The sequence below is a fragment of the Periplaneta americana genome, chromosome 15, assembly GCF_040183065.1.
Source record: "Periplaneta americana isolate PAMFEO1 chromosome 15, P.americana_PAMFEO1_priV1, whole genome shotgun sequence".
In the NCBI taxonomy this organism is placed as follows: Eukaryota; Metazoa; Arthropoda; class Insecta; order Blattodea; family Blattidae; genus Periplaneta; species Periplaneta americana.
Window position 1 is genome coordinate 20,256,694 of NC_091131.1, and position 12,362 is coordinate 20,269,055.

The following is a 12,362-nucleotide window of genomic DNA, read 5'->3' on the forward strand; positions in this document are numbered from 1 at the left end:
ATCTGACATTCGTTTTACGGGCGAGGAAAACCTCAGAAAATACCCAACCAAGTAATGAGCCCAAGCGGGAATCGAACCCACGCCCGAGCGCAACTCCGGATCAGCAGACAAACGAGCTAGTGCCTGAGCTACGCCGGTGGCTTCGGTCAATATGAAGCACACAGTTACTAGGAGATACTGTAATTGTATGTAACAATGCGACACGAGTTGTAACACCGACCAGAGAATGGTCAGTCACGTGCAGCCTGGCCATATTCAGCCTTGATGCTGCAGGACGTTGTCTAACGACTCACATCCGCGCGGAGACTCAAACCAAGAGCCGGTCGTTCCAGAAATGCAGGCCTTGACCACGTCCAGCATTGCGCAGCCGCAGGGCCACCGGAAGCTAGTCGCGAATTGAGAGGTGTTGCTCAAAGAACATGAGGACCGCAATATCACGCTGGCCCGCGTTTGAACACAAGCTTCATTAGCTTTTATCAGAACTGCCTGCTTTCACGCAAAAAAGTGATGCAACATTTGTGTTCAGACTGGTTACAAAACTACTTTTATAACGATGATAGCAAGAATTATACAGAGTGTACCGTAAGTAAATGTCATTAATTTCAAGGGGTTATTCTTAGAGATATTTCAAACAAAACGTTTAATTCAATTTTGCTCGTTTTTGCTTCCTTTTCGAGATAAAAATTGCTTTATATGGAACATTTCATAGCGTGTTTTGGGAAAGTCATTGATTTAATTCCCAATATGCTCAGTCAGTTTAAGAGAGCAGTGTATTGTGATGATGAATGATTGAAAGAATTTTAGTTTTTTTCTTTTTTTTTTTTGTCCTTTAAGCGTGCAGAAATTTGATCCGAACAAATGTAGCATTTTAAAATTCCTTTGTTTGGCATTTCTCAGCTTACTTACTTACTTACAAATGGCTTTCAAGGAACCCGAAGGTTCATTGCCGCCCTCACATAAGCCCGCCATCGGTCCCTATCCTGTGCAAAATTAATCCAGTCTCTATCATCATATCCCACCTCCCTCAAATCCATTTAATATTATCCTCCCATCTACGTCTCGGCCTCCCCAAAGGTCTTTTTCCCTCCGACCTCCCAACTAACACTCTATATGCATTTCTGGATTCGCCCATACGTGCTACATGCCCTGCCCATCTCAAACGTCTGGATTTAATGTTCCTAATTATGTCAGGTGAAGAATACAATGCGTGCAGTTCTGTGTTGTGTAACTTTCTCCATTCTCCTGTAACTTCATCCCGCTTAGCCCCAAATATTTTCCTAAGCACCTTATTCTCAAACACCCTTAACCTATGTTCCTCTCTCAGAGTGAGAGTCCAAGTTTCACAACAATACAGAACAACCGGTAATATAACTGTTTTATAAATTCTAACTTTCAGATTTTTTGACAGCAGACTAGATGACAAAAGCTTCTCATTCGAATAATAACACGCATTTCCCATATTTATTCTGCGCTTAATTTCCTCCCGAGTGTCATTTATATTTTTTTACTGTTGCTCCAAGATATTTCCATTGTTCCACCTCTTCGAAGGATAAATTTCCAATTTTTATATTTCCATTTCGTACAATATTCTCGTCACGAGACATAATCATATACTTAGTCTTTTCGAGATTTACTTCCAACCCTATCGCTTTACTTGCTTCCAGTAGAATTTCCGTGTTTTCCCTAGTCGTTTGTGTATTTTCTCCTAACATATTCACGTCATCCGCATAGACAAGCAGCTGATGTTACCCGTTCAATTCCAAACCCTCTGTGTTATCCTGAACTTTCCTAATGGCATATTCTAGAGCAAAGTTAAAAAGCAGAGGTGACAATGCGTCTCCCATTTCCTAGAATATACCTATAAAATACAATAATAAATAAATTAATAAGTGAATGAATGAATGAATTAATGACGACTGAACAAATTAGTGAATGAAAGAGTTAATGAAGAAATATTACCTTAAACCCTCCAGCAATAACCTTAATATTTGCGCCGTTTTCAAGGCGTTGAATAAAATTTACTTTGTCAGAAATACTCAGACGTGAACGTGTTTGTTACATGATGCCTTACCGGTATGCGGGGGCTTGGATTCTCGTCACAACAGACCACGTACTGTTTTACTGCTTTCTTTAGACTAAAACGCATTCTACTAAATCGACGGAGCTGTGTAATCAGCTCAAGCGAGAATCGAACCCACTCCGGATTAGCTACCGCCTGAGCTACGCCGGTGACTAACTCCACTGTTGCTTCTCTCCGAATAAGCACCATAACACGAAGACTCAGGGCACGGTTCTTGTTGCAGAGCGTGACGGTGCTGGGCATGTTCGCGCCCTGGCTGCTGCCGCGGGTGTGGTCCCTGCCGGCCCTGGTACTGTGGGCGGGGCTGGCCGAGGAGTGCCTGCTACCCGTGCTGCTGGCCCTGTGCGACAGGAACTTCACGACCTGGGTAGCCAACATCTACACCTGCAGGGACAGGCGAGTTGCCGACTTGGCCAGGCAGCATCAAGGTACGTGATCACTCCCTCATCTGACAGGTGAGTGCCCGCCCCTTCCTTTTCTTCATCTATCATTCTCTCCTCCGTGTTTTTTCTCTTCAATTAATTTTTCTTTTGCTTGCCATTCTACTTCATATCTCATTTTCGGTTATCTTGTCAGTCTTCTTCTTCCTCTTCAATCTTTTTTTCGATCTTCTTCTTCACTCTCTCTTCAACCTTTTTCTTTAGTATCTCTCAGTCTTTTTCAATATCTCCTCAATCTCCTCCTTCATTACTTTCTTAATCTTCAATACTTCTCCATAGTTTTCAGTATCTTCTCAATCTCCTTCAACATTTAATCACTCTCGTTCAATATCTCCTCCATCTCCTTCAATATCTTCTCAATCTTCTCCTTCATTACCTTCTTTGTCTTCAATGCCTTCTCCATAGTTTTCAGTATCTTCTCAATCTCCTTCAACATTTAATCACTCTCCTTCAATATCTTCTCAATCTTCTCCTTCATTACCTTCTTTGTCTTCAATGCCTTCTCCATAGTTTTCAATATCTTCTCAATCTCCTTCAACATTTAATCACTCTTCAATATCTCCTCCATCTTCTTCAATATCTTCTCAATCTTCTCCTTCATTACCTTCTTAGTCTTCAACACCTTCTCCATAGTTTTCAGTATCTTCTCAATCTCCTTCAACATTTAATCACTCTTCAATATGTCCTCCATCTTCTTCAATATCTTCTCAATCTTCTCCTTCATTACCTTCTTAGTCTTCAATGCCTTCTCCATAGTTTTCAGTATCTTCTCAATCTCCTGCAACATTTAATCACTCTTCTTCAATATCTCCTCCATCTTCTTCAATATCTTCTCAATCTTCTGTGTCATTACTTTCAATGCCTTCTCCATAGTTTTCAATATCTTCTCAATCTCCTTCAACATTTAATCACTCTTCTTCAATATCTCCTCCATCTTCTTCAATATCTTCTCAATCTTCTGTGTCATTACTTTCAATGCCTTCTCTATAGTTTTCAATATCTTCTCAATCTTCTTCAACATTTAATCACTCTTCTTCAATATATCTTTTCCATCTTCTTCAATATCTTCTCAATCTTCTGTGTCATTACTTTCAATGCCTTCTCCATATTTTTCAATATCTTCTCAATCTTCTTCTTCAGCATCCTCTCAATATTTAACATCATTAATGTATTTAATATTTATAAATTTATAAATATACTCTGTTAAAATTTTATCATAAAAATCGTAATAAGTTTATGTTACAGGCACATAATCATGACACAAGACGAAATAATAATCCAACATTAATAGAACCTAAATGTTTCACATCAGCTGGTCTAAAGCATAGCATTAATTTTGGCCCTCGGTTGTATAATTCTTTAGCTAAATTATACCCAGAACTTCTAACATGTAACCTACTAACATGTAAAAAGACATTTAGAAACGTGTTAATGTCTTAAATTTGATTAAATGAATTTATAGCCTATGTGTATGAATTAATCGGCCTATATTATATTTGTATTCTATAATTTCGGAATATATATTTTCATAAATTGTCCTCCTTTATTCACGTACGATATTATTCTCCTCTATGCTAATATAATATTATATAATTTCATTGTAGCTGTAATTTTAATTTTAGTTCATATTTTATTTTATTTTCTGTATTCCTCTTATATTTAATAACATATCTGAACAGCGACCAAACACAAGCGCTGCTCATTCGGTCCTAAAATTTTGTTAATATTATTGTATCCTCTTTTTATATTGATTGTATTATTTTATTTCTATTTCTATTGTTGTAATTATATTCTGTAGTTTGATGTATTATTCTCTATTATATTTTCTGTTCTGTATTATTATATATATTTGTATCGGTAAAAATAAAAGAAAATTAACCTTCTTCTTGAGCACTTCCTGTCTTCTACATTTCTTCTTCTTCTATATCTCCTCAATCTTCTTCTTCTTGTTCTTCTTCCTCAATACCTTCTCAATCTTCAATAACTTCCTTTCCTTCAGTTATCCTAAATCTTCTTCAATATCTTTTTAGTCTTCTTCTTCAGTACCACCTCAATCTTCTTCTTCAGTACCTCCTCAATCTTCTTCAATACCTCCTTAATTTTCTTCCTCAATACCGTTTCAGTTTTCTTCATTAACTACTGTCTTTTTTTTTCAATACCTTCTTTTTTAACATCTACTCAATCTTTTTTTTTTCAGCATCCTCCCAATATTTAATATCACCTTAACCTTCTTCTTGAGTACCTTCTCTGTTTTCAACAACTCAGTATTCTTCTCCTTTTTCAGTCATTATTAACGTAGTAGTAAGAGGTACAATGTCAACAGCCAGTAAATTGAAATTGGTCTACTATGTGGAGAAATGCATTATAGCAGCTTTTTCTTTCACTGCATCGAACTCTGATTTCTTTGTGAGAAGTGGTAACTCTCTCAGTTATGGTCGGTCATGTGAGAAAAGAAACTGATGCGTGAGTAGTAGCTTTTCTTTTTACATTTGTTGCAGAACTGATCATAAAACTGATTAAAGAACATGGTGAAAGCTAAATCACGACAAACTTTTTTGGCTCAAATCCATAAATAGGAAATTAAGCACGTTATTACAGTAAAAAGTACATAGAGCTATGAATAGCATGATCACTTTATTAGAATACAATAGCTTTTCCGCGTCTGTTAGGATCGATGTTATATCTCCTTCACTATAAGATAGGCAAAAAAATTAACGTGGAGGTGACACATACTTTCTCATCATACAATGTCGCAAAAATTCAGTTCCTTTATCGTATCGCGAATCAAACACCATGGATTCATTGGAAATGTGGCATGTGGCACCATCCAGTTGAAAATATCCCTGCTCAAGTTCGATGTCGTCTATCTGCTCCACTAAATCCGTGAAAATATTGTTATACACATCAGTAGTTACAGTTTGTTCAAAGAAAATTGATCCAGTGTTCCTGAGACCGGGTATTGCACACCACACTCCATCTTTGCTTGATGAAGTGATGTCTCAGAGTACACAGGACGCCCATATCATTGTTTTGAGAATTTGCATAGCCAGAGATGAATGGATTCTTGACAACGAACATTATAGCGATGTATCGAAGGTATATGTGACCTGCAGATAATATATATACTATAAACTTCCGATTTCATGTATCATTTCAATGTTGTGATTATCTAATTGCTTATTTTATGACGGTTAAATAGCGTCTGAAGGAGATGAAGGTGATAATGCCAGCGAAATAAGTCCGGGGTCCAGCACCAAGTTATCCAGTATTTTCTCTTAAATTGTATAAAGTCATTGACAAACAACAAGACTTTTTGATCTACAGCATGATTTGGACAGACTATATAGATGGAGTATCGATAATTTTCTTATGTTAAATCTTAATAAATGTTGCTTTGACATATTCTAAAAATAAGATAGTTCCTCAAAATTCATATGAAATTAATGGTGTGATGTTACCTAGAGTAGAATCATTTAAGGATTTGGGTATTTATTTTACACACAACTTATGTTTTAAAATGCATTTAAATCACGTGGTAAATTGATGCATATAGAAAATTAGGATTTATAATCAGAAATACAAAAGAATTACAAAATATAAATACTATTGATACTCTATATAAAACTATGGTTAGAAGTAAGCTAGAGTATGCGTCTGTAATATGGTCACCTCAGTTCCAGTCCCATCAGATGCAAATAGAAAGGATACAGAAAAGATTTTTACGTTATTTATATTTTAAAAAACATCACGTGTCGTCTTATGACAAGCAAGTTTCATATAATCAGTTACTTTTTAATTTAATTATAAAACTTTAAAATCTCGACGATTAATAAATAGCCAAATTTTACTCTATAAGACTGTTAACGGTATATTGAATAACTGTAATTTTCTTAAATTCCTTCAGTTCAATGTAAAAAGAACAGAATAATACGTCATAGGCAACCTTTTATTATCCCTATTCCTAGAACTGTTTTCTTCAAGAACTCTCCATTGTTTGTTATGTGTAATACTTACAACTCTCTGTCTTTAAACTGTGATTCTCAATTGGATTTCAGTTTAACAATTGAAAAATTTCATACAATATTAAAAAGCATTGTATTTCCTTAGATATTTAAATTATGAAGAAGTGTACTATAATGTTTTTAATCTAGTTTTTAAATAATTTTGCATCATTATATTGACATTTGGCACTATATTAACTGTAATATTATATTCTAGCATCTATTACAATTATGTATTTTCTTTCTTTCGTTTGTGTTGTTTGTTTTGTTGTTTTTTTTTTTCTCTTATTATGTATTTTGTGTATATATCTGTGTAAGCCACCTGTAATTGGAAGCCTGCTTCTGTTGGTGGTGGATTTAAAATAAAATAAAATTAAAATTAAAATTAAAATTAACCTGAACCAGGTAACTTGCCCCAACCACGATTTGAACCCGGACCCGATAGTTTTACAGTCAGACACGCTAACCGTTACTTCACAGCGGTGGACTTCAATGTTCTTAAAGTCACCCATGGACGCAGAGTTATAGCTAAATAAAAAGTGGGGTATCCCATTGAAACACACTGTATAACGATTTCGTATTAGAAACATACTGAGACATTTTCCTGCTGAGCATACCTGTTCAGTCTATTAACGGGACCGTTGTCGTAAGAAGCAAGTCCACTCCTTAAAGCAATCAAAATACAATAGACATCACGTACATTCTAAACGTAAGAGAGGTCAATCTACACTTATCTGTAGAAACTAGAAACCGGTCTGTTAGATTTGCGTTCCGATAAGTTACTACAGCGAAGGACGTCTATACTGCATGACGTGTGTAATTTAAAATAATGTTCACATCAGTAGCGGATCGTGAAGTTTAGCGGTCGAGAGATCTGGTTGTGAGAAAAATGAAAATGTACAAAAGTGGCGGGAGTTTAGAATAAAATGCATAGTAAACACGTGCTCTTACTTGAAATGACACTTCATAATATATCGGATGATTCATGAATCAGTTCTACTGGTAATTTTGAGCAAAAAATATTATATGAACATGGATCATTATATATAATTTTTTACAAAAAAAAAAAAGCTTCCCTAAATAAGGGTTCGAATAGATCGGCCTACTAATCAATTCATAAAGAATAATCATTAAAACCAATTGTGTGACAATTTGAAAGGAAAAAGAAAACATTAAGATAAATGATACGAAAACATAGGAAATCATTTACAATAAAAGTTTGTTGGGTACAAATGATTACTAATTATAGCTAAGGATGATTTTAAAACATGAGATCCTATGACATCAATCGTTGCATCAGAAATTTTAAATTGTTTAAGTTGATTTAAAGTTTCTCGTCGGATCGTGCCACGGGCACCGAACATGAGCCCAAAAACTGTCCAATGTGTGATGTGATATTGTGCTCCGAGATGCTGACAACAAGGCTCATGTATGACTTGATTTTCACGACACACCTTTTGTGATTGTTGCTCATGGATCTCGAAACGGATTGTGGGATCAAGAATGACACCCTTATCCTTCTGCCGATCAATTATGATGATATCAGCACGTCTAGTAGAGCTATCAGATGAGACGCAACCAACCTTCTTATAAACCTCATAGGAAGCATTCTGACGGATTGAAGATGAGATGAGAGAACGAACCGTATTATGTCTGTTGATTCGGAGCAAATGGCTTTTAGAGAACCTAAAAAAAATGTAGAAATTTAGGCAAACAAATTTGTCAAGTACCATCCCAAAGATATTTATGACAATTTTACTGATGAGTGCCTTCATATCACGGGATTCTCCCACTTCTGCAAGTTAGGCATCAATATCATTCTGTCCGAACTTCATTACCATTCCGTATAATTCCCCGATCGCCAGCTTACGACATGCGGAAGAAGTTGAACCTTAGCCTCGGCGTAGTCAGCTGGTGTGACTTAGAAATGTGCTCAGCTGGGGGTTAGTATGACTTATTTTTCTGTTGCAATATCAGCTCGACTGTTACAGCCAATCAAAGTTAAGAAAATAACGCAATAGTCATCATGCCACGATCACATGACTGTAATTTTATTAAATTCTGCTATGTATTGTGCATTATTAAAGGCTCATAAGAAATAATACCGTTGAGTAATGTACTCACCAATTTGTTAGTGACTTTCATCTCGGAAACTAAAGTCACAACAAGTTATAAATTGCGTAACAATTTCTACTTATTTTCGACGAAGAGCCACAATGAAAAAGTGGTGCGTGAATCTGCACTCATCTTGTGCAACTTGACTACGAAATTAAGATTAGAAAAGAGGGACCAAGAAAACTTAAAAAAAATTGTTTAAATAAAAAGAACACTGCAACAGAATCTGCGGGCTAAAGCAAGGAGATGCACTAACACCTTTACTTTTTAACTTCGCTCTAGAATATGCCATTAGGAAAGTCCAGGATAACAGAGAGGGTTTGGAATTGAACGGGTTACATCAGCTGCTTGTCTATGAGGATGACGTGACTATGTTAGGAGAAAATCCACAAACGATTAGGGAAAACACGGAAATTTTACTTGAAGCAAGTAAAGCTATAGGTTTGGAAGTAAATCCCGAAAAGACAAAGTATATGATTATGTCTCGTGACCAGAATATTGTACGAAATGGAAATAAAAAAATTGGAGATTTATACTTCAAAGTGGTGGAAAAATTAAAATATCTTGGAGCAACAGTAACAAATATAAATGACACTCAAGAGGATGTTAAAAACAGAATAAATATGGGAAATGCGTGTTGCTATTCGGTTGAGAAGCTTTTATCATCCAGTCTGCTGTCAAAAAACTGAAAGTTAGAATTTATAAAACAGTTATATTACCGGTTGTTCTGTATGGTTGTGAAACTTGGACTCTTATTTTGAGAGAGGAACAGAGATTAAGGGTGTCTGACAATAAGGTGCTTAGGAAAATATTTGGGGCTAAGAAGGATGAAGTTACAGGAGGAGGGATGAAGTTACAGGAGAATGGAGAAAGTTACACAACACAGAACTGCACACATTGTATTCTTCACCTGACATAATTAGGAACATTAAATCCAGACGTTTGAGATGGGCAGGGCACGTAGCACGTAGGGGCGAATCCAGAAATGCATATAGAGTGTTAGTTGGGAGGCCAGAGGGAAAGAGACCTTTGGGGAGGCCGAGACGTAGATGGGAGGATAATATTAAAATGGATTTGAGGGAGATGGGATATGATGGAGACTGGATTGGTCTTGCATAGGATAGGGACCGATGATGGTGGGCTTATGTGAGGGCGGAAATGAACCTTCGGGTTCCTTAAAAGTCATTTGTAAGTAAGTAAGTGCTGCCACAGAATACCCTTCTAGTAGTTACCACACATCAAATACAAAAATGTTTGTTATCCTTAAATTAAAACTGTTGAAGTTATAATCGATTTGCACTGTGTTGCAGGCTTGGACGGCAAGTTCAGAGTGTTCAGCACGCAGTCGTTGCAGGTGCCAGAGGTGCAGACTCCAAACCCGCTACAGCACCAGCAACAGGAACCTGCCAAGTTTCCCATCACGAACGGATCTCTCTTCACGAGCGTGGACGGCAGATTGCCCATCATCCACAACTACCGGAGGGGCAAAGGTCAGTCCAATTAGAGGCCGTGATACCTAGGCCATTTAACGGCGCTGTCAAACCTGAAGTCCAGCCAGATTTGCCAAAGTTGGTTGGGACGTTTTCCTACCAAGCATCCCCAAATTTTGTTCCACGTGCATAAAATGTAAAGGGACATCATTTTATTTTTACTTCAATTTTTATTGTACCTGAGTTTTTTAATGTACTTTACTCCCACCCCCTCTACTAGTGAACTTCCAACTGTTCTCCTCACAGAACCAAGCGTATACAGTCAAAGTCGCCTTAAGGTTTCCAGAAATATGTTCGCGTTTTCCAGTGACGAAAGAGCTTTCAATATTGAATCATATTTTCGCATAGGTACTATCGTCCGTTTGCCTACGTCGCATCCCGATTTCCCTCACCCGCAACTGTTTAAAATAACTTAAATAAAAGTAATTAACTGTCACGTGATTTCCCCCCCCTTTCTGCGATCCTGCGACATAACCACTTGGACGGACAGTAGATAGCATGTCTGAGTAATGTTATCTGTGCGGGTCGGGCAGAAGTGAAGATTGAATTTACAGTAGGGGAGAGTCGGGTAGTATCGGACATCGGGTAGTATCGGACAGTGCGTTTCTTTCATCTACCACCATATGGTAGTAGCTGAATGACATGGTTACGTTTCTCTATGCAACATCACAGAAACGTAACCATGTCAATCAGGTACTATCATCGTGTGGTAGATGAAAGAAACTCACTGTCCGATATTACCCGATGTCCGATACTACCCGACTCTCCCCTACGTAAGGTACTCTTTTATATAATAGGTATAGAATTATTTCAACATGAGTTACTAGTACGAAGGACGAAACTGGTAATTGGAATTAGATGCAATAGTCTATAGTGCGATAATATGCACAAAAGAACTGAAGCCTGTATCTAAATGAACGGCCACCAGTTTCAAAAATGAGTTTAAATATCCATATTATGATTATTTTTCAATTTAACTCCATTCTCTACATTGTACGTTAATAGACAGTATAATATACACTGCATAATGAATATGCATGGATAACTCATTTCGTGAGTAAAAACACTTACTGTTAATACTGTACTGTATTTTGATTAAACAAAAACCTAATGAAAATTATCAAATTCAAAATTACGATATCTCCTAGTTTACGTAAAACCTCCTATACCTAGTAAAGTGATTTGTTTGTATTTTACGCCAGAATCATCGAACTCCAGTCGTGGAAGGGGGTAGCAAACGGTGTTTCCGGCTCTGAACCATTAATCCAAAGGTATAGGCAGTTAACATTAAAAATGTTAGTAAAAATAAAATGATGTTCCTGTACTTTCGACTTTGAGTAAATGAATTATTTTAAAATAGAGACGACCCATTCATTCATAGTTTTCACTGCAAATCCAGCATTCACCAGTCTTCCCTCTTTTCCGCCTTCCTCTTCATCTCCGTTTACGATCCATAATCGTAATGTTGTCTATCATCTGATACCTTCTTCTGCCCCGAACTCTTGTTCCGTTCACCATTCCTTCCAGTGCATCTTTCAATAGGCAGTTTCTTCTCAGTCAGTGGCCGAAAAAAATTTCTTTTTCTCTTCCTGATCAGTTTCAGCATTATTCTTTCTTCACCCACTGTTTCCAGAACAGCTTCATTTCTTATTCTGTCTGTCCATTTCACACGCTCCATTCCTCTCCATATCCTCATTTCAAATGCTTCTAGTCATTTCTTTTCACTTCGTCGTAATGTCCTTGTTTCTGCATCATACAATGCCACACTCCACACAAAGCACTTCACTAGTCTCTTCCTTAGTTCTTTTTCCAGAGATACTCAGAAGATGCTCCCTTTTCTATTTAAAAGCTTCCTTTGCCATTGCTATCCTCCTTTTGACTTCCTGGCAGCAGCTCATGTTACTGCTTATAGTACACCCCAAGTATATGAAGCTGTCCACTTGTTTCACTGCCTCATTTCAATTCGCACTTTATCTTCTGTATTTTCTTCTGATAAGCATGATGATTTTGTCTTTTTTTTTGGATTTATCTTCATTTCTTACTGCTCATAACTGTCATTTAACTCCAGCAGCATATCAATTCTGCTAACAACGCCATAACATCACTTTATTCTTCTTACTTTTATCTCCTCTCCCACATTCTGAAAAAGAGTTTTTCAATAAATCCTTCAAGTAGATGTTGAACAGAGTAGGCGATAAAGGGCATCCTTGTCGTACTCCTCTCCCTATTATACTTC

The 12,362-nt window shown here is 36.9% G+C and overlaps 1 protein-coding gene and 1 long non-coding RNA gene across 2 annotated transcripts in view; one reads left to right on the top strand and one right to left on the bottom strand.

The window, feature by feature from the left end:
* The window catches only part of LOC138714703 (uncharacterized), a 292,488-nt gene that overhangs the window by 181,575 nt on the left and 98,551 nt on the right, over positions 1-12,362 (bottom strand). The window lies entirely within an intron of this gene.
* LOC138714702 (uncharacterized) overlaps positions 1-12,362 on the top strand; it is a 196,505-nt gene that overhangs the window by 172,164 nt on the left and 11,979 nt on the right. The window contains exons 3-4 of the mRNA XM_069846776.1: positions 2,304-2,508; positions 9,947-10,126. Of these exons, the coding sequence (XP_069702877.1) occupies positions 2,304-2,508; positions 9,947-10,126 (385 nt within the window). The remainder of the gene's footprint in view (positions 1-2,303; positions 2,509-9,946; positions 10,127-12,362) is intronic.